The sequence below is a fragment of the Pelobates fuscus genome, chromosome 13, assembly GCF_036172605.1.
Source record: "Pelobates fuscus isolate aPelFus1 chromosome 13, aPelFus1.pri, whole genome shotgun sequence".
Taxonomy (NCBI): Eukaryota; Metazoa; Chordata; class Amphibia; order Anura; family Pelobatidae; genus Pelobates; species Pelobates fuscus.
Window position 1 is genome coordinate 9,262,580 of NC_086329.1, and position 23,849 is coordinate 9,286,428.

A 23,849-nucleotide genomic window follows, 5' to 3' on the forward strand; every position below is an offset into this window, starting at 1 on the left:
GCTTAGCTCTGCGCAGAGCTTCCGTTTGCAGAGATGGAGGGCAATCAAAGGAACCCAGGTCAAATTGATAAACCGTTCTTGGAGTGTTGCCATGCTAAAGATCTCGGCAACATATCGCTACTGTATATATTATCACATATCGCGGCCTTGTAAAGAGGATTAATAAGATTGATAAGGATTTTGATTAAACCTTTTCCTCTATGATTTCCTTATGTGAAACCCAACAAGATTCTATTGGAATAACAATATTTAATGGCAGAGAGAGATTATTCTAACATGGGTGTAATTTCAGAGAAAACAAAAAAGGATTAGAGTCAAATGTAAATCGTATAAAGCAAAATTGCAAGACTTGTGGCAAAATCAGAGTTTTGATTCTGTAGGTTTTTGTTTTTATTGATTGGCGAACAGCAGTATTTTGTGCATGCCCTGTGCAATTGTTCTGCTATAGCTTAGTTACACATCTAGGCAGTTGAAAACGTGTGAAAGTGTGTTATTAATTAATGACTCTTATAATGCTCTAATTTATAAGGAAAAGTTTCTCAGCGTGCGTGTTAGTGGTCTGAAAAGCCGAGCAAGAGAAAATGAGGAACAGCGAAGAGAACGCTGAACAAAAATGCTGTGTGCGACAAAAATAAAGAAAAGTAAAAAAAAAAAAAAAACATTAAAGGACCACTCTAGGCACCCAGACCACTTCAACTTAATGACGTGGTCTGGGTGCCTGGTCCAGCTAGGGTTAACCCATTTTTTTTTATTAACATAGCAGTTTCGGAGAAACTGCTATGTTTATAAATGGGTTAAGCCTTCCCCCAAATCCTCTAGTGGCTGTCTCATTGACAACCGCTAGAGGCGCTTGCGTGATTCTCACTGTGAAAATCACAGTGAGAGCACGCAAGCGTCCATAGGAAAGCATTGTAAATGCTTTCCTATGCGACCGGCTGAATGCGCGCGCAGCTCTTGCCGTGCGTGCGCATTCAGCCGACAGGGCAGAACGGAGGAGGAACGGAGGCAGAGAGCTCCCCGCCCAGCGCTGGAAAAAGGTAAGTTTTACCCCTTTTCCCCTTTCCAGAGCCGGGCGGGAGGGGGACCCTGAGGGTGGGGGCACCCTCAGGGCACTATAGTGGTCCTTTAAGTCACATTAATTTTAAGCCAGACTGCAAAATTGACATTAAAATGCTTACCCCCCAGTTCCAATAGATCTCTTTTGGTGGTTCTTCGAATCGTAAAAACGCTGTAAAATCACCGAACTCCGACTTCTCAAGTAAGCAGTTTCAACGTCAATATAGTTGTCCAGGTAAGTGATGAATATCGATTTGATCAACTTTGATAAAAAGGTTTGTTTATCCGTACCCAGATTGAACTCCATTAGTTTGCTAGAAAGACTGGTAGTTCTAGATGAAATAAAATTTTTTACATGTGAATTAAATTTAAAAAATTCAATGTCGCAACGCAGATTGCAGCATACTTTGCTAACAGATGTGCTAAAGTGCAGATACGGTTATTAAAGGAAAACTATAGTGTTAGTAATACAAACCTCTATTCCTATCGCTATAGATCCCTTTCCTGTTTTCTTGGAACTAGGTGGAGTGACCTCAGCTGAGGAGGATTAGGCTCGAGGCAGGAACAGAGGTAAGTTTATTGGAAGGAATACTCGAACCAAGCCAGTGTTTTCTTAAAACACAGGGTTTGTGGTTGGAGTAGCCTTATAAACAGTAAGGTGCCTAATTAACCAATCATTTGTGTAAATGCTATGGCTAAATTAAAAATATCCATGTAAGTTGTATATCTGGTTTCAGTAGGCTGCATGGTTTGTTTGTTGTTGTTGTTGTTTTTTTTAATTTAACGATGCTAAGTTATGCTATGTTAAATTCATTAAAATCAGAAGGTTTATAATAAACAATGAGTTGCCCCTGAAACCGGACATAAAAGCTTGGCAAAATCCTAATGTGAAATACAGATGTTTCAACAACAACATTCGAGAAGAGATTGCATTCAGCTGGCCCAACTGGAGGAACTGTTGTAAATAAAGCATTGTTAAAGTAAACTTGTCATCTGTTTTGTTTTGTTTTTTTAAATAAAGATGTGAGTGTGTGTTTATTTATTTATTTTTATTCCAAATGTTCTACTTAAAGGAACACTTCAAGCGTCATTACCAGTGAGCACGAAGTCATGTTTATGGTACCAGGAGTGCCCTGGTTCCTCTCCAAGTAAGAAGTCATGGTTTAATTTCTTACCAGGGGATCTGTCAGGTGCTACTCTCTGCCTTTTTACAGCCGGAAGCTGCATTGAGATGCCAGGCTTTGGTCAGGAGAGCTAATGGAAGCTCCTAACAGGGGATACCAGCTTTCACTTCAGGCTGCGAGAGGGAAATATCACCCAGTAGATACAGGTAAGAAGTCAAACAGTTGTGGACGGGCAGAAGACATTTAATTAATTAGATACAACTTTTATTTTTTTTATAGAACTTACGAGGACAACGCTCAATATCTTATTAGAATTATACATAGATAATACAAATGTTTTTCATATTTTATAATAAAAATATTTACGTGAAAGGACATATATTGAGTCAGTATATGAAAAATACCAATGGACAGCACAAAGTGAAATAATCTCAGCCCACAAAGTTCCTACATTTTTCCCATTGTATTGATGGTGGCCTGTAACACTGGCCAGTAGACAGGTATCTCCAACTTACACACAAGCATCTGTGATAATAGTCAGACATCCCCCAAGAGAGCAAAGGTAGGAAATGTCTGCCATCAAAAGGCTACCAAATAGCTACTGGGGAATATAATAAGCAACAGTCATCCTACTGACCCACAATATTGAGTCATCATATTAACCCATCTTGCAGCCCGTGGGTGATAATGCAGTGCATTACTAATTTCCCCATTAGAGTTGCGTCTCTTCTGCAAAGAGTCACCAAAAGTAATGTCTGACTGGTATGGACAGTGACTGAAAGTCTGCTGGTCTCAGACACTGCGTGTAATTGGCATTTCGAAGCACGTAATCATAAAATCACTGCAACAAGTGCCCCAATACAAAACATTCATAGGATTTCCACAAACCATATTAATAAAACCCTTTAATACCTTGTGTACAGATCATACAGATTCTTAAGGTATTGCTCTGCATCAGATTTCTTACATTCTTCCAACTTGTCTTTAACAAAAGTCTGAAACAAAAATATAAAAATCTTAGCACACTTCAAGAACACATTATCTGCGCATCATTCAATGAGTCGCATCCTGTCAAAACAACATCACGGATGGACACATTCCTTTCATCTCAGTGTGAATATTCCATACAGGATCCTGTGGAGAGTGCATTCACACCGCTGAAGGCAAGATTCAATCCCTGGCAGCATCTAAACGCACGGATCAAGGGAACACTTCACATGATGGCACTACCGCAAGAGTGAACATACTATTATTTTATCGATTTATGGAATATACAATTTGATCTTTTAATCACTATACCTTTCTTACAGTAATGAAAGACACATTAATGCATGGTAAGGCATGGTTCTGTTGTTGCCTGGCACTGCTTAAAGGCTTATTATGTCAATAACCAGTTAGGATGTGAATGAACCAATGGGCAAGATAATTAAACTTGTTCCCTGCAGCCCTTGAAAACAACTTATTTCATGCTTAATGTGTTTGAGAAGCAAACAATTAATAAAACATTCACTTTTAGCGCTGTGCCTCATCACTCCCATCTGGCGAGCACGTACACCAACCAGCAAGCATCTGGACATTTCTATCAGGTGGGAACTTCTCTGAAAGTGGCAGTAATTACTGAAGGGCAAACCAAGTGTAAGTAGGGCAGATTAAGCGAGTTAATAGGAGAACAGGGTTAATTAAATATGTCAACTGTTCTATTTAAAAGTAGACCAATAATATATTTAGGATAGATGCAGTAGCACAATAAACAAAAAGGCTAAAAGATCTTAATTCGTTAATTAACGTTAAAGCTATTTTCCGAGGACAGATCCTCTAATACAGTGTTCCCCAACCCAGTCCTCAAGGACAACAGTCTAGGTTTTGCCAGTAACTTCATTGGAATAAAACAGGGATATACATAAACCCTGGACTGTTAGTGGTCCATGAGGACTGGGTTTGGGAACACTGCTCTAATACATGAGCAATATCCAGGTATTATAGACCAGTAGATGGCAGCAGTTGGTCCTTCCTAATTCATCTATTCCTCTTGTGTAAAGAGGAAACAGATTTCAATCTTTGTCACATTTGCATTCTGGGTGTGCTCACATTAAAGGGACACTATAGTCACTAAAACAACTACAGCTTATTGTATTTGTTCTGGTGAGTATAATCATTCCCTTCAGGCTTTTTGCAGTAAACAGTCTTTTCAGAGAAAATGCAGTGTTTACATACAGCCTAGGGATAACTCCACTGGCCACTCCTCTGATGGCCACTAGAGATGCTTCCTGGGGCAGTGCTGCACACTGTGCAGTACTGCAGTTCAGTGTCTCCACCCTCGACATGGAGACACTGAACTTTCCTCATAGAGATGGATTGATTCAATGCATTTCTACGAGGAGATGCTGACTGACCAGGGCTGTGTTTGACTTGTGCTGGCACTGCCCCTGATCTGCCATCTTGACAGTCTCACCCAATTCTATTGGAAAGCATTGTGATTGGCTCACAGAATCACTTTTGATGATGTCAGGCATGCACGCAGGTCAGTGGCAGAGCCAGAATCAGCAGATTTGAATACAAGTAAGATTTTACTATATTTAGGAAGGTAAGGGGGTACCAGAGGGGCCTAGATGGTGGTTTTAACATGTGTGTCCCAGACCCTATAGTGTTTCTTTAAAAAGAAACAAACGTATTGGAATGCACCCATTTCTGCTGTGGGTGCTCCCATCAAATTTCACAATGTATGTATCCATAGCATAATGCCAGACCAGTACTAATATGTTACTGCATGATAATGCTACAATTGTTTCACTAATAGAACATAGCATGATGCCAAAACAGCATTAATATATTGCATACCTGAATATTGACTTCAAAAATGTTTTGGATAAGTTTGGCCAGAACAACTTCTGGGTTGCTGAAGATGTCACCAACTTCTCGATTAACACGCTGACACAACACAGCACAGTTCTCAAATATATCTCCTTTAACAAATGTACCCTAAACACAGAAAATCAGTTATTATATTGTTTAATTCCTATTCTTAATGTATATGTATTAAAAGCGCATAACACTGTATACCTTACCTCCTGACACTGAGTTATATATACATCCACACAATGAGAATATCCCTGCAAAGAAAAGAAAAATAATGCACATTTAGGATTTCGGATGAGCAGTAGAAAAAAAAAATATGTATAAAAAATATAATCCGCATCAACTAAATGTGGCTGAAGAGAACAGTAAATGCATAAAACAGACATGACTTATACAGAGGATGCAAAAAGAAATAAATTCATCGAAGGGGTTTTAACCCCTTCAGTGCAATGGGTGGGTGGGGGGCGGGGTGCGAGGGAGGGGAGCTTTGTTTTCCTGGCACTATAGGACCCCTATAAATTAAAATGACTTTGCACATTCTGTAAAGACCCCTGATGGTGATTTCTCTGTTTGCATTACAGTGGCCGCTTTGTGCAGGAGAAGGTAGTTTTTTACTTACCTGAAACGGTCCTTTGTGGCCGCTGACATCTTCCGTGAGGTCCTCCTTTGCTCCTGATGCCTGTTCTGCAAGGAGCAGACATCAGTGTGGTACTCTCGCGCATGCACAAGAGTAAAACACTGATGTCTAATGAGGATCCGCTAGACCATGGAAAGAGCCGTTTCCCCCTAAGCCGTCACTAGCCGTTTCCCCCTAAGCCGTCACTAGGCTTGACAGCAGTAGCTCCGCCTTTTTGTCAGGAGTAGGAAAAATACATAATACAACGCAGTCCCTACTTTGTCTTATGATATATTTTGACTGGGTTGGAATTTCAGAGAAATACGAACAGAGTCTATATGAGCATCTCCTAAAGGTTTTTTTTTTTTTTTATAAAATGCTAATTTTGGAGGGGGGGGGGAGGGGTTGTGGCAAAGCAGCTTTAAAGAGGCACTCTACGTACCATAACCACTAGAGCATATTGTAGTGGTTATGGTACAAGTAATCTATTAGTGCAGTCCCTCCAATTTTGTGAGCAGTTAGACAAAAGCTGGTGCTTTCCCAGCACAAAACATTCATCCCCGCTTATGTTCCTAAAAGAATGAGGAATGTCACTTCCTAATTATTTGGGAGGAGGGTAATATCATATAAGCTTTGTATTCCTGGCACTATAGTATCCATTTAACTATATTTATTATTTAAGTTCACCAGCACTTAAACCCCTACCTCAACACTATACCTGACCAGGATCTACGACTGAAAAACATACCTTAAAGTGAAGTAAAACTGCGGCCAGCTCTCTCATACGCGAGATTTCTCCTCTGCGCTGAGCACTTTTAAATTCCTGAATTAACTGATGCTCCAGATCGTGGTATTTACCTGTACAGAGCAAACAGTATTGTTAGCTTTACAATAACATGAGTTCGAAAAGAGAAAGAAAAACAGCAAGAATCTCTAACATGGAACTTACTTGCAATTTTTGATTTTACCTCTGCAAACCTGTGTAAAAAAGCCACATTTTAGTAAAGGAAGCCTCAAAGATCAAACCATTTGAATAGTCAGGGAGGACTGAATTACTACTTGGGTATGGCTCTTATCATTATAGAGGTTGCTTTAAAGATTGCTCATACCTGCATTTTAGAAATATATGATTTAACTCTTCTTACGATATATCAGCATTATTCTCTAACTTTACATTCTGTTGCTATTATCAGTAAGCTGTACGAGTAGTTATGCCATCTGGCTTCTTACACATACCTACAAGCAAGATATTTGACCATTTTCATTAATTTATTTTTGTCAAACCTACTGTATGCGAGAAAATGTGTATTTTTTCTTTTATACATATATTTCAGACCGTATGTGAAATGTTGTAGGATAACGGATGCTGTATACGGTCTAAAGATTTTCACTTCTCAAATATTTCTATAAAAGATTAACAAAGAAATGAAACTTAAAACGTGTAAATTTGCATAATTTTAAGATTTATGTTTGAACTGCAATCTATATTCATAATTGATGTTTTTGGTAAGTTTATGTGCTAGATCCGCACCCCATGTTTAAATTTTTTTTATATATATATATACATACATACATACACACATACATATATATATATATATTTTTATATAATAGAAAAAAATAAAATAAAAAGTACCCTTGTATATATATTTATATTTTGTGGATACAATTCCAATCCATGATTTATTGTGTTCATTTGAAGGTTACAACAAAAATATTTACCGATCAAATGGCAGCTCCTGTGCAATCAGATGCAATTTCTGAATTATGTCAGCAGCTTCTTTTATCTAAATAAAACATACAAATCATATAACTAAACACAACAGAACTCAATACCATCCTGTCAACAGAACACACAGCCAGACCGCAGTCAGACACAGAGGAGCGGAAAAGGTACAGATACACAAAATTATCCATTCATCCTGCTACATAATGGGCCACAGTAAGTATTGGAGGCATCCCGTCCCCACACAGGATACTGGCACCAACAAAACCTCTCCACTTTGGCTGATCTCGTTGATGTCCCCAGACTGACGGCAAAGTGGACACCTGCATTAGCCTGACAATTACAGAATGAGACCTCTAAACTTATATTATATCCTACTATGATCCAGCAGGTTCACCCACTGTTTCAAAATTAAATTAGCTGTAATTCCTTTAACCAATACAAGTACAATAAAAATGCTAGCTAATACATTTTATTACAATGTTTTTGCATTGCATTAATGTGCCCACATCCTAAAGCTATTGAGTTGTTTACTTTACTTTGGTTTGTTTCACATTTTCTTTTTTTTTTTTTTTTTTTTTTTTACACAAACGTTTGAATTGAAATTCCCTTAAGTAGCTCAAAGTTATTTTACTCATATGGTAATTTTATATCAAAACTAACAAAAAGGGTTTAACCCCTTAAGGACGCATGACGGAAATTTTCCGTCATTGCAGCACTCCCCTTAAGGACGCTGGACGGAAAATTTCCGTCATAAATGAAAATTAACCCCTGATTGCCACAATCGCGGCAATCGTGGGGTTAATCTTCCTGTAGTGTGTCTCCCTATCGGAGGCACACTACCATGGGCAGTTTCACTTTCACAGCCCATGTGATCGCTCTGACCGGGAGTCAGAGTGATCACACATGCTGCAGTGAAACCCGATCTGTTTCCCTGCAGCTCCGTGTGAGCTGTGAACAGCAGAGAGACAGATTGGTGCTGATCTGTCTCTGGCTGTAAAAAAAAAAAAGTGTTTGTAGCAAAATCCCACCCCCCCTCACCTCTTTCAAATAAAATGTAACCCCTTCCCTGCCCTTTGATCACTGCCTGCAGTGATCAAAATACAGATCACAGTATTTCACTGTGATCTGATTTTTTTCTTTTAACCCCTGAGGGTTAACTTTTATTTTTTTTAATCCTCAGGGGTTAAATATATTTAATTAATTCTTTTAAATATTTTAAAATATTTATTTATTTAGCTAAGGTGGGTAGAAGTTATTGGGGAAATTTGGGGATTTACGGTTAGGCTAGTTAGGGGTTAAAAGTTAAAAAAAACAATAAAAAGTTAAAAAAAACTTTTGAAAAGTTTAAACAAAGTTTTAAAATAGTAAAATAAGTTGTTAAATGCTAAATAAAACTTTTGAAAAGTTAAAAAAAACTTTTGAAAAGTTAAAAAAAAATTTAAAAAGGGGAAAAATGCGTATTACCGCTACACTTGGTACAGGCTAGCGAAAAAATGATACCACGGTAAGGTTTCAAATATGCCTTTTGAAACACCCTGGGGTGTCTTCTTTAGGAAATGGTATGCCTTTATGGGGTAGCTGGAATAATTAACCTACAAACACACCTCCAAAGTGGGGTATGGACACAGCGTAAAAATGTAAAGTTTGAAAAAACTTAAATGGCTGTGTCTCAAATGTGCCCCTTCAATGTCCGCATATACCTGGCAAAGGTACATATGGGGGTATTGCTGTGCTCAGATGACACAGCTGAGCAAGATAGGAAGTATTATATAGCTGTAGCACACAAAAGGTTTGCAAAATATACAGTACAAACTCACTGTGTGTCAAAAAGGCAGAAAAAAATGCTTTTTACCACTGCACTTGATACAAGCTAACGGAAAAATTATCCCACGCAAAGGTTCAGAATTTGCCATTTGAAATACCCTTGGGCGTCTTCTTTAAGAAATAGTATGCCTTTTTGGGGTAATTGGAAAAAGCAGCCTGCTAACATATTTAAAAATAGAATACGGACCCATTAAAACTCTCCATGTAAATTCACACTTAAAAACCTGAACTTATCACATCTCTTTCACAGCACTGTAACTTCACAAAATAGTGTCTGGGTCATATATTGGGCATATTGTTTTACTCAGAAGAGGTAACTGAGAATACTTAGGGGGAATTTAAGACAGTGGCACTTATCAAATGTAAGAAATACCCAGCGAAAATGCAACATGTATGTAAAAAAAATTAAAAAATTTTTCTCACCACAAAATTTGAAATAAATTGGTGAAAACATGGTGGCAAGTTAAGGTATAATATATGCCTAATAACATACCCTTGGGTGTCTGCTTTCTCAAATGGAAGGCCTTTATGGGGCTATTTGAACAGTCAAATGGCTATAATGCCACAAATTCAGACATATGACCATCTATGAAAATTCCAACTATAGAAACTGAAATAGCATGGTCTCCTATATGGCACTGTAGCTTCACAGAATAGGGGCAAAGGTATACAATGGGGGTATCGTTGTACTCAGCAGATGTAGCTGAACACAATGTGGGGTTCTGTACAGGGATAGCACACACTAGATTTACGAAATACACATTACAAAAACCTTGTTATATGTGAATATGCCAAAATAGAGAAAAAACACAATTTTACTCCAATATTTAGCAGAGATTGGCGGTGAAATGGTTACGCAAAAAGTGTCACACTAACCTTAGGTAAATAGCCTGTGATGTCTACTTTATATAAATATATACTTTTGTGTGGCAATTTTGTTTCCTGTAATGGGTATTAAACTTCCAAGACAAACATACCAACTTCTAAAATTGTTTCACATTGAAATTTTATTTTAGACCTTGTAGTTTGTGACCTGTAACTTTCAAAATAAACTGAAATCCTACACATATTATGTACTTTGCAAATCAAGACACATAAATTAATTGATTTTGAATTACTTTTCCTAAGCTGTACATATTATGCACACATTATTATTGCCAAAACGTGGGGAAAAAAGCGTTTTGTTTTTTTTCCACATTTTTTTGTAATAAATGAGAATTTATACATGTATAGGTCACATCAAATTAAAGCCCTTTTTGTTGTCTAAAAAACGGTATATATGTGTTGGTACAATAAATGAGAGAGATGCAAATTGCAGTTGAACACAAACAGCAAAAAATGAAAAAATTGCTTGTGTCCTTAAGGGTATGTCCAGCTTCTGAAGCTGTGTCCTTAAGGGGTTAAGCATACAAAAAAAAAGCCAATCTTTATCAGCCCTAACAATGTGATACTGTTAATTTACATTTGTGTAACGAGTTAGTGTCTCAGTGACAGTAAGTGGCCCCTTGTAATTAGGGCATAGCTGGTTGCCAGTGGAATCCCTCAATGCCCAGCTGATAGCACTAACCTTTTCAGAGTTGTTAAATACATCAGACTGCAGATTTCCATCCAGAAATTCATTAAAATAGGTCATCAGTTTCTGTGCCTCCACAGCACGTTGGCGTGGTGTGTTTACCCCCTCCAGCTGGTCCCCGAGGTGGCACACCTTGGTGGCTACATAGCTAATATGTTCATCTAGTTCCTGGAAATGTTGAAATGCAACCTGCAAAGGCAAAAATGTAGAAATAATTTAGAATCTGTACGTGATTTATACGTTTATACACAATATAACAAATCTATGGAAGGATGCACACATGGAGAAGGACACAGTTTAAGAATGCTCACAAAATGGGGCAACTCCAGGTGCAGATCCTTTAGTAGCCATATGGACCAAGCTAAGCACATATGGGAGTCTCATAACTATTAATATTATGGAGAATAGAGTGCAAGCAAAATGGGCATGACCAAACAGAAAAATATGTATGGGAAGGAGAGGGATAACAATATAAAGAGTAACTTGGCACATGACTGAGAAGGCTAGTGATGTGGGAAAATGAGACCGCTGACATGGAGAGGATAAAAGAGGCGCAAACAAACATCCGTGCACACCTACATTCACACCTCAACACAAACACAAACCTTCATACAGGCTGATAGCCAATACTGCACACCATGAACAATGATACAAAGATTCTTTAAACAAAATGCCAGAGAGCAACTGAATTCTATTCAGCTATTCTTAAAACACAAACATGGCTATTTCAACTGATTTTGCACTTCCATTGGGCTATAGTTCAGTTGTTTGCCACATGCAGCAAGTTACAATCAAATTCCTTTCATTTGGCTGATGCAATTCTCTTGATACAGACCAGGGAAACGATATCAACTAGCCTAAAATCTCACAGATCTGGTTCACTGTAACCGCCATCAACTTTATAACAACATTCTCAACACTAAATCTCCTCAACTCCTTCTCTTACCTTGCATTTATTATTTATTGCAACAGCGAAATTTGTCTGAAATTAGGTAGCGCTATTTTCTGAGGGGTCTCACTGCTGACATGAGATTAATTTAAAAATATCAGGGACCCAGATGGCACAATTCAGATAGCATTGGGTTGATGGTGACCCTTAGTGTAACTAATATATTCATGTAAACAGAATCATTCCCTACTCATCTTATACCTTTGCAGCTACTGCACAAAATTAAATACTTTCATATTTTGTCTTTACTGCCTTGATCTAAGTGACTTGACAAAAGCTTTATTTATGCTTATTTAGAAGACTAAAAAATTGCAGCTGCAGTTAAGTGATTCTTACACAAAGAAATGAGTCCTTTTGAAGTTCCAGTGCATAATGAATCTTAATTTGTCACAGCACTGAATCGGAGTATTTAAACAGATCACGTCAGGAAATCCCATATCAAACAAAATAAACAGCAGTAGGTGAAAACAGGATACTGCAAGGGTATACAAAGAGACCACGTATTAGCAGAGGGGAAATGAGATACTGCAAGGGTATACACGGAGACCGCGTATTAGCAGAGGGGAAATTAGATACTGCAAGGGTGTACAGGGAGACCGCGTATTAGCAGAGGGGAAATGAGATACTGCAAGGGTGTACACGGAGACCACGTATTAGCATAGGGGAAATTAGATACTGCAAGGGTGTACACGGAGACCACGTATTAGCAGAGGGGAAATGTGATACTGCAAAGGTGTACACGGAGACCGCGTATTAGCAGAGGGGAAATTAGATACTGCAAGGGTGTACACGGAGACCACGTATTAGCAGAGGGGAAATTAGATACTGCAAGGGTGTACAGGGAGACCGCGTATTAGCAGAGGGGAAATTAGATACTGCAAGGGTGTACACGGAGACCACGTATTAGCAGAGCGGAAATTAGATACTGCAAGGGTGTACACGGAGACCACTTATTAGCAGAGGGGAAATTAGATACTGCAAGGGTGTACACGGAGACCACGTATTAGCATAGGGGAAATTAGATACTGCAAGGGTGTACACGGAGACCGCGTATTAGCAGAGGGGAAATTAGATACTGCAAGGGTGTACACGGAGACCATGTATTAGCATAGGGGAAATTAGATACTGCAAGGGTGTACACGGAGACCGCGTATTAGCAGAGGGGAAATGAGATACTGCAAGGGTATACACGGAGACCACGTATTAGCAGAGGGGAAATGAGATACTGCAAGGGTATACACAGAGACCACGTATTAGCATAGGGGAAATTAGATACTGCAAGGGTGTACACGGAGACCGCGTATTAGCATAGGGGAAATTAGATACTGCAAGGGTATACACGGAGACCACGTATTAGCAGAGGGGAAATGAGATACTGCAAGGGTGTACACGGAGACCACGTATTAGCATAGGGGAAATTAGATACTGCAAGGGTATACACGGAGATCACGTATTAGCAGAGGGGAAATTAGATACTGCAAGGGTGTACACGGAGACCGCGTATTAGCAGAGGGGAAATGAGATACTGCAAGGGTATACACGGAGACCACGTATTAGAAGGGAAATGAGATACTGCAAGGGTGTACACGGAGACCGCGTATTAGCAGAGGGGAAATGAGATACTGCAAGGGTATACACGGAGACCACGTATTAGCAGAGGGGAAATGAGATACTGCAAGGGTATACACAGAGACCACGTATTAGCATAGGGGAAATTAGATACTGCAAGGGTGTACACGGAGACCGCGTATTAGCATAGGGGAAATTAGATACTGCAAGGGTATACACGGAGACCACGTATTAGCAGAGGGGAAATGAGATACTGCAAGGGTGTACACGGAGACCACGTATTAGCATAGGGGAAATTAGATACTGCAAGAGTATACACGGAGATCACGTATTAGCAGAGGGGAAATTAGATACTGCAAGGGTGTACACGGAGACCACGTATTAGCAGAGGGGAAATGAGATACTGCAAGGGTATACACAGAGACCACGTATTAGCAGAGGGGATATGAGATACTGCAAGGGTATACACGGAGATCACGTATTAGCAGAGGGGAAATTAGATACTGCAAGGGTGTACACGGAGACCGCGTATTAGCAGAGGGGAAATGAGATACTGCAAGGGTATACACGGAGACCACGTATTAGCAGAGGGGAATTGAGATACTGCAAGGGTGTACACGGAGATCACGTATTAGCAGAGGGGAAATGAGAAACTGCAAGGGTGTACACGGAGGCCACGTATTAGCATAGGGGAAATGAGATACTGCAAGGGTATACACGGAGACCGCGTATTAGCAGAGGGGAATTGAGATACTGCAAGGGTATACACAGAGACCACGTATTAGCAGAGGGGAAATGAGATACTGCAAGGGTATACACGGAGACTACGTATTAGCAGAGGGGAAATGAGATACTGCAAGGGTATACACGGAGACCGCGTATTAGCAGAGGGGAAATGAGATACTGCAAGGGTATACACGGAGACCACGCATTAGAGGGGAAATGAGATACTGCAAGGGCGTACACGGAGACCGCGTATTAGCATAGGGGAAATTAGGTACTGCAAGGGTGTACACGGAGACCACGTATTAGCAGAGGGGAAATGAGATACTGCAAGGGTGTGCACAGAGACCACGTATTAGAGGGGAAATGAGATACTGCAAGGGTGTCCACAGAGACCACGTATTAGAAGGGAAATGAGATACTGCAAGGGTGTACACGGAGACCGCATATTAGCAGAGGGGAAATGAGATACTGCAAGGGTATACACGGAGACCACGTATTAGCAGAGGGGAAATGAGACACTGCAAGGGCGTACACGGAGACCGCGTATTAGCATAGGGGAAATAAGATACTGCAAGGGTATACACGGAGACCACGTATTAGCAGAGGGGAAATGAGACACTGCAAGGGCGTACACGGAGACCGCTTATTAGCATAGGGGAAATTAGATACTGCAAGGGTATACACGGAGACCACGTATAAGCAGAGGGGAAATGAGATACTGCAAGGGTGTACACGGAGACCACGTATTAGCAGAGGGGAAATGAGATACTGCAAGGGTGTACACAGAGACCACGTATTAGCATAGGGGAAATGAGATACTGCAAGGGTATACACGGAGACCGCGTATTAGCAGAGGGGAAATGAGACTCTGCAAGGGTATACACGGAGACTGCGTATAAGCAGAGGGGAAATGAGATACTGCAAGGGTGTACACGGAGACCACGTATTAGCAGAGGGGAAATGAGATACTGCAAGGGTGTACACAGAGACCACGTATTAGCATAGGGGAAATGAGATACTGCAAGGGTATACACGGAGACCATGTATTAGCAGAGGGGAAATGAGAAACTGCAAGGGTGTACACGGAGGCCACGTATTAGCAGAGGGGAAATGAGATACTGCAAGGGTATACACGGAGACCACGTATTAGCATAGGGGAAATGAGATACTGCAAGGGTATACACGGAGACCGCGTATTAGCAGAGGGGAAATGAGACTCTGCAAGGGTATACACGGAGACCGCGTATAAGCAGAGGGGAAATGAGATACTGCAAGGGTGTACACGGAGACCACGTATTAGCAGAGGGGAAATGAGATACTGCAAGGGTGTACACAGAGACCACGTATTAGCATAGGGGAAATGAGATACTGCAAGGGTATACACGGAGACCATGTATTAGCAGAGGGGAAATGAGAAACTGCAAGGGTGTACACGGAGGCCACGTATTAGCAGAGGGGAAATGAGATACTGCAAGGGTATACACGGAGACCATGTATTAGCAGAGGGGAAATGAGAAACTGCAAGGGTGTACACGGAGGCCACGTATTAGCATAGGGGAAATGAGATACTGCAAGGGTGTACACGGAGACCGCATATTAGCAGAGGGGAAATGAGATACTGCAAGGGTATACACGGAGACCACGTATTAGCAGAGGGGAAATGAGACACTGCAAGGGCGTACACGGAGACCGCGTATTAGCATAGGGGAAATAAGATACTGCAAGGGTATACACGGAGACCACGTATTAGCAGAGGGGAAATGAGACACTGCAAGGGCGTACACGGAGACCGCTTATTAGCATAGGGGAAATTAGATACTGCAAGGGTATACACGGAGACCACGTATAAGCAGAGGGGAAATGAGATACTGCAAGGGTGTACACGGAGACCACGTATTAGCAGAGGGGAAATGAGATACTGCAAGGGTGTACACAGAGACCACGTATTAGCATAGGGGAAATGAGATACTGCAAGGGTATACACGGAGACCATGTATTAGCAGAGGGGAAATGAGAAACTGCAAGGGTGTACACGGAGGCCACGTATTAGCAGAGGGGAAATGAGATACTGCAAGGGTGTACACGGAGACCACGTATTAGCATAGGGGAAATGAGATACTGCAAGGGTATACACGGAGACCGCGTATTAGCAGAGGGGAAATGAGACTCTGCAAGGGTATACACGGAGACCGCGTATAAGCAGAGGGGAAATGAGACTCTGCAAGGGTATACACGGAGACCACGTATTAGCAGAGGGGAAATGAGACTCTGCAAGGGTGTACACGGAGGCCACGTATTAGCAGAGGGGAAATGAGATACTGCAAGGGTGTACACAGAGACCACGTATTAGCATAGGGGAAATGAGATACTGCAAGGGTATACACGGAGACCACGTATTAGCAGAGGGGAAATGAGACTCTGCAAGGGTGTACACGGAGGCCACGTATTAGCAGAGGGGAAATGAGATACTGCAAGGGTGTACACAGAGACCACGTATTAGCATAGGGGAAATGAGATACTGCAAGGGTATACACGGAGACCACGTATTAGCATAGGGGAAATGAGACTCTGCAAGGGTATACACGGAGACCGCGTATAAGCAGAGGGGAAATGAGATACTGCAAGGGTATACACGGAGACCACGTATTAGCAGAGGGGAAATGAGATACTGCAAGGGTGTACACGGAGGCCACGTATTAGCAGAGGGGAAATGAGATACTGCAAGGGTGTACACGGAGACCACGTATTAGCAGAGGGGAAATGAGATACTGCAAGGGTGTACACGGAGACCACGTATTAGCAGAGGGGAAATGAGATACTGCAAGGGTATACACGGAGACCACGTATTAGCAGAGGGGAAATGAGAAACTGCAAGGGTGTACACGGAGGCCACGTATTAGCATAGGGGAAATGAGATACTGCAAGGGTATACACAGAGACCACGTATTAGCAGAGGGGAAATGAGATACTGCAAGGGTATACACGGAGACCACGTATTAGCATAGGGGAAATGAGATACTGCAAGGGTATACACGGAGACCACGTATTAGCAGAGGGGAATTGAGATACTGCAAGGGTGTACACGGAGACCACGTATTAGCAGAGGGGAAATGAGATACTGCAAGGGTGTACACGGAGACCACGTATTAGCAGAGGGGAAATTAGATACTGCAAGGGTGTACACGGAGACCATGTATTAGCATAGGGGAAATTAGATACTGCAAGGGTATACACATAATTTATAAATGATCTGCGTTACGTCTGCAAATCCTTAACTGTACACATGTATGCAGGTGACACCGTCATCTACGCTAGTAAACCCAAGCTACCGCAGCTTGAGGCTGTGCCCCAAAACCAATTCACAGAGGTAGAAAAGTGGATAGCGGATAACAAACTCTTCCTAAACACTGACAAAACCGTTAGAATGATCTTTGGAACTGTACCTACATTACATTAACTACAAAATCAACAACTGTGTATCAGAACAAATTCAAATCGCACACTGACAGCAGGCTGCTCTTTTAAATATCTAGGTATGTTGCTGGATCCCAATCTATCCTTTGGCCGTCACATTAAAAACATTTCTTCAAAACTTTACCCAAAGCTAGGTGCCCTGTACAGAAACAAATTCTGCCAAAGCCCTACAGTAAGGAAACAGATAGTGCAACAAATGCTAATGCCGGTTATTGATTATGGGGATGTAGTGTATGCAACCGCACCACAAACCCACCTTAATTTATTTATTTATTATTGCCATTTATATAGCGCCAACAGATTCCGTAGCGCTTTACAATATTATGAGAGGGGGATTTAACTATAAATAGGACAATTACAAATAAACTTACAGGAACAATAGGTTGAAGAGGACCCTGCTCAAACGAGCTTACATTCTATAGGAGGTGGGGTGTAAAACACATTAGGACAGGAATTTACAATCAAATAAGGTGGGCTGCCCTTTAGGAGAGGGCAAGAGACAGGTATGTGAGGTAAGGGTTAGTCTTGGAGGCCATAAGCTTTCCTAAAGAGATGGGTTTTAAGGCACTTCTTAAAAGATGCAAGACTAGGGGAGAGTCTGATGGCGGTAGGCAGGCTATTCCATAGGAAGGGAGCCGCCCGTGAGAAGTCCTGCAAGCGCGAGTTGGCCGTACGAGTGCGGACAACGGACAGGAGGTGGTCACGGGCAGAGCGGAGAGACCGAGAAGGGACATACCTATGGATCTGTGAGGAGATATAAGAGGGGCTAGAGTTGTTCAGTGCTTTATAGGTGTGAGTTAGTACCTTGAATTGACTCCTATAGCATACAGGAAGCCAATGTAAGGACTGGCAGAGGGGTGAGGTGTGAGAGAAACGACTAGAGAGGAAAATCAATCTAGCAGCAGCATTCATTACGGACTGTAAGGGTGCAGTACGGCTATTGGGGAGACCAATCAGGAGAGGGTTACAATAATCCATGCGGGAAATTACTAGAGCATGGACAAGCTCCTTGGTAGTATCTGGTGCGAGAAAGGGGCGGATGCGGGCTATGTTTTTAAGATGGAATCTACAGGATTTGGCAACATGCTGGATGTGAGGCTCAAAGGTGAGACCAGAGTCAAGTATGACGCCAAGACAGCGCGCTTGCAAGGATGGACTGATGTTGGTACCACAAACTTGGAGGGAGAGCGAAAGAGGAGGATCAGTATTAGGAGGAGGAAAGACAAGGAGCTCAGTTTTTGAGAGATTGAGTTTCAGAAAGCAGGAGGACATCCAGTCAGAGATGGAAGAAAGGCAAGCAGTGACACGTTGCAGGACGGCAGGGGAGAGGTCCGGGGAGGAGAGATATAGCTGGGTGTCATCAGCATACAGGTGGTAGTGAAATCCAAAAGAGGTAATAAGTTTGCCAAGAGAGGCAGTATAAAGAGAAAATAGAAGGGGACCAAGGACGGAGCCTTGGGGAACTCCAACTGAGACAGGGCAAGGGGAGGAGGTATCATTAGAAAAGGAGACACTGAATGAGCGTTGGGAGAGATAAGAGGAAAACCATGAGAGGACAGAGTCACAGAGACCAAGCGATTGAAGAGTTTGAAGAAGGAGAGCATGATCAACGGTGTCAAAGGCCGCTGAGAGGTCAAGAAGAATTAGTATGGAGTAGTGGCCTTTGGATTTAGCTGCGATTAGGTCGTTAGTAACTTTGATAAGGGCAGTCTCTGTAGAGTGGAGAGGGCGGAAGCCAGATTGAAGAGGGTCAAGGAGAGAGTTGGAATTGAGGAAATGAGACACACGGGTAAAGACAAGTCTTTCCAGAAGCTTTGAGGAAAAAGGGAGCAGGGATATGGGACGGTAGTTAGAGGGGGTGGATGGGTCGAGGGATGGTTTTTTTAGTATAGGTACTACAGTGGCATGTTTAAGGTCAGCAGGGACGATGCCAGAGGAGAGCGAGCAGTTGAAGATGTGTGTTAGAGAAGGCACGAGACAAGTGGAGAGAGATCTAATAAGGTGAGATGGGACAGGATCGAGCGGGCAAGTGGTGGGGCGAGAGGAGCAAAGAAGAGCAGCCACCTCTTGGTCAGTAGCTGGGGAGAATGTCTGAAGGGTAGGAAAGCCATGATCTATGTGTGATTGAGAAACAGAAAGGCAAGGAGGGGAGAATTCTTTCCTTTGCTGTTCAATCTTGTCAGTGAAGTAACATGCGAAGTTATCAGCAGTAAGGTTAGTTTTGGGGGTGGCCACAGCAGGGCGAAGAAGAGAATTAAAGGTGTGAAAGAGACGCCTGGGGTTGCGGGAACATGAACTAATGAGAGTGGAAAAATAGGACTGTTTGGCAAGGGCAAGGGCTGCACTGTATGAACACAATATGAATCTATAATGGAGAAAGTCTGATTGTGTATGAGACTTCCTCCATGAGCGTTCAGCACAACGGGAGCATCTTTGCAGGTAGCGCGTTGATTTAGTATGCCATGGTTGGGGGCGGGTCCTCCTCGAGGTGCTTGTTTGGAGTGGCGCTGCAGTGTTCAAGGCAGATGTAAGAGTAGAGTTATATATGGAGATGGCCTGTGAAGGACAGGAGAGGGAAGGGATGGACAGCAGTTGTGAATCAATGTCAGCTGACAACTGTTGGAGATCAAGAGAATTAAGGTCCCTCCTGAGTTGAGGGGGGTTAGGCTGAGGTTTTTGGGTGAGGGGGTATGTGAGAGCAAATGATAAGAGGTGGTGATCAGAGAGTGGATATGGAGTGTTGCAGATATTAGATACTGTACATGCATAAGTGAAGATTAGGTCAAGGGTATTGCCAGCTACATGGGTGGGAGAATCTGCCCACTGCGATAGCCCGAGGGAGGAAGTCATGGAAAGTAGTTTGGTGGCTGCAGAGGTCAAAGGTGGGTTTATAGGAATATTGAAGTCCCCGAGAATTAGGGATGGAATGTTAGAAGAGAGGAAATAGGGTAGCCAGGCAGCAAAGTGGTCAAGGAAGAGAAGAGGGGAACCAGGGGGGCGGTAAATAACAGCAATGTTAGCAGAGAAGGGCTTGAAAAGGCGAATTGAGTGTATTTCAAATGATGGGAAAGAGAGAGAAGGGGGGGTGGGAAGAGGTTTAAAAGAGCAGTGAGGGGAGAGGAGAAAACCAACACCACCACCTTTACATTCAGAGTTTCTTGGGTTGTGGGTAAGTTGGAGACCACCGAAGGACAAAGATGCAGGGGTGGCAGTGTCAGAGGGGGAGAGCCAGGTTTCTGTTATGGCTAGTAAATCAATAGAACGAGAGATGAAGAAGTCATGGACAGCAGTGGATTTAGTTATATTGCAAACAGAGCGTGCGTTCCAGAGGGCAGTATTGAAGGAGGATTTAGAGGAACATGAGATGGGTATGAGATTAGTGTGGATCCTTGGGTTAGTATGTGCTGAGTTTGTTGCGAGGGGGCCGGGGTTAGGAGAGACATCACCAGCAGCTAGGAGCAGAAGGATAGAAAGGAAGTGAAGGTGGGAGTAGGATTTGAAAGTTTTGTAGGAGGGTATGTATGTAGAGGATTTGGGAGGAGTTGGTGGAGATAGGCTGGAAAGGTATGTGTAGAGTGCATGGGATGAATAGAGAGGGGAGGGGAGTAAGGTGGAAGTAATAATTATGGTGTTGCTAGGGACAGGTGAGTGAAAGGATAGGGATATTTTAGTGATGAGAGAAGTTAGTGTTAAAGTGAAAAATAGAAGGGAGAACATTAGAAAAAGTGTATTATATAGATATGTAGATCATATATACAAACACACAAATATCAATGAGTGATTAAACCAATGTAAGGATGCAGTGTGTTAAATAAATTCAGGTGAGGAGAGGTTTAGTGATTTGATTGGTGTGTTAAGGAAACCAGCTGATGTGCACTATCTATAAGTAAGTTGTCGACCATGGGGTGGGATGGTGTGGGGAGGGGTGGGTGGGCAATCTTCCAGAGATGATACCTCTGCTCTGAAGATTCAGCAGGACTTGGTTGCTTGGGAGTGCTGGGTGTTAATGCTGTTTTAAGGGGCCCAGTCTGAAATATAAGGTCTGAGGTTAGAAAAAAAAGAAATAAAACACACTATTATGGGTGGGGAGACATGGGGCTATTGAGGTAATTAATTCGAGATGAAAAACTAAAAGGAGATAACATTTGGGATAAAAAGATAGGAAGGATCAGATAGGTGAAAGTCATAAACCATGAACATAAATTTACAAGATTATCAGTGAGTAGTAACACTAGGTAAACAAACAATTAACAAAAAGTCTTAAAGAATGAACATAAAATGACATGATCACAGCAGCTTTAAGCAAAACAAGAACAGAAGATCGGGATGGGAGATATAGGTATCAATTAAGTAGTGATAGTATAGGGAGGGAGATGGAATAGAACACAATTTTAAAATAAGAGTTTAAAGGAAACAGGAATACAGGTATTCTTGAGTAGATCTTCCAGAGATGATACCTCTGCTCTGATTAATAAACTTAATACGTTATATAATTTGTTCTGCCGCTTTGCACTAGAATGTAATTACTTTACCCACCACTGTGACATGTTAAAAGAGCTAAACTGTCTGTCGCTGGAATCCCGACGCACTTTTCATCTTTCCAGCCTTGTGCATAAGAGCATTTCTGGGAAGCTCCCACCCTACCCGACTAGAATGCTCTCCCTGGCTGTTCCAACCTCCTATAACCTCCGATCCAGTACTAGCACGATATTTAGCATACCGCAATACAAAAATAAAGTGGCTCGATCCTCCTTTTCTACAAAGCGACGCAATTATGGAATAATCTTAGGGACACAGGCAAATCTTCATTCAATCTAAAATTGTTTAAGAGATCTATGGCAATATACTTCAGCACAGAATGCACCTGTCATGGTTGAATATATTTATTACCAGTTATGTATTAAATTTATATATGTTTGTATGTGTATATATATTTATAGTTTGTATATTGTATTTTTGTAATATTGTATCCTATTGTATCAATGAAATGTTTTGAGGACCCAGGACATACTTGAAAATGAGAGAAATCTCAATGTATCCATCCTGGTAAAAAAATTATAAATAAATAAAAAAATTATAAATAAATAAAAAAAATTAGAGAGGAAATGAGAGACTGCAAGGGTATACACGCAGACCACTTATTAGCAGAGGGGAAAGGACAATAGGGGAGTCAGGCTGTTGATATATTGATTAAAGGCCGGAGGAAAGATTCTGATTCAGGAGACAAAGCTCTCTCCAGCAGAGACCTAAGGGCCAATGCAATGCTTTTATTTGTGTATAAAGGGGATCCAGTAAGGAATTCAGACGACTCGCCCTTTTACTATATGAACCCCACTATCCAAAGCTGTTTACAGCATGTTTAACCCCACTATCCAAAGCTGTTTACAGCATGTTTAACCCCACTATCCAAAGCTGTTTACAACACACTCCACTGAAAGTAAGGAACCCGGGACTTCCCTTATTCGGTACGTATAATTCTAAACATGCCAATGCTTTCAAAACTAAACACAGGCATTTGCAGATACTGACTTTCAAAACCCCATCAACAGCCTTATCTGCTTCCCTTCAACTCTTACACAATTTTCAGACTATACTTCATTATTTGCAATATAGATGATGTGGACAGCATTACTACAGGACTAACTCAGTGGATATAGCAAATGCCCTCTCATAACTTGGACTGCAATCATAATGTTAGTTATTAATATTACATGTAACAGGACGCTGCCATCTCCCCAAGTGTTTTATGCTTGATTAAATCTAGACTGCAAACTCCAGAATGATCTGCATTACTCTTTATGCATGCACAAAACACATCTGATCCCACTATGGCCCAAAAGGTAGATCCCAAAATGCTGTAGAACTACAACTCCCTACATGCATTGCATGCCTTTAGAATGCTTTAGAAAGACAAAGCAATCATGGAAGCTGTAGTTCTAAACATCTGGGCATCTGCCTTTGGGCACCCCTGCACTACAACATGAATTTGCCATTTTGGCACTTACCACTCCACCCACCCCCTTAAAATATTTCTAACCATCTTGCCAGCTGCAGTCTTTAAATCAATCCTACAGTCGGAGTCTGCAATGCAATCTGACTCACTAGAGCGGGTTGGAACCGACATCTGAGGTCTGCAAGTGCTGGAAGTATCGTGCACACACTCCCTGCCACACTGTCCTCTTTCTAGTAGCCCTGCCGCTTACCCGGAGTACGGCTAAACGTCAAAACAAATTACCTGTCCGGCGCCCGGAACTGCACGTCTCCAGTGTCAGGCCATACAAATTCTGCATCTCTGAGAGATTATGAATATAATATAATCACAGGCAGCCATCATTTACATATGGAAAACTTAA

General features: G+C 41.7%; 1 protein-coding gene across 1 annotated transcript in view; it reads right to left on the minus strand.

Moving 5' to 3' along the window:
• The window catches only part of EXOC5 (exocyst complex component 5), a 50,070-nt gene that overhangs the window by 10,205 nt on the left and 16,016 nt on the right, over positions 1 to 23,849 (minus strand). Inside the window, exons 4-11 of the mRNA XM_063440525.1 lie at positions 10,773 to 10,967; positions 7,375 to 7,439; positions 6,602 to 6,630; positions 6,401 to 6,510; positions 5,246 to 5,290; positions 5,019 to 5,159; positions 3,093 to 3,175; positions 1,179 to 1,388 (exon numbers count right to left, since the gene is read on the minus strand). Coding sequence (XP_063296595.1) covers positions 1,179 to 1,388; positions 3,093 to 3,175; positions 5,019 to 5,159; positions 5,246 to 5,290; positions 6,401 to 6,510; positions 6,602 to 6,630; positions 7,375 to 7,439; positions 10,773 to 10,967 — 878 coding nt within the window. The remainder of the gene's footprint in view (positions 1 to 1,178; positions 1,389 to 3,092; positions 3,176 to 5,018; positions 5,160 to 5,245; positions 5,291 to 6,400; positions 6,511 to 6,601; positions 6,631 to 7,374; positions 7,440 to 10,772; positions 10,968 to 23,849) is intronic.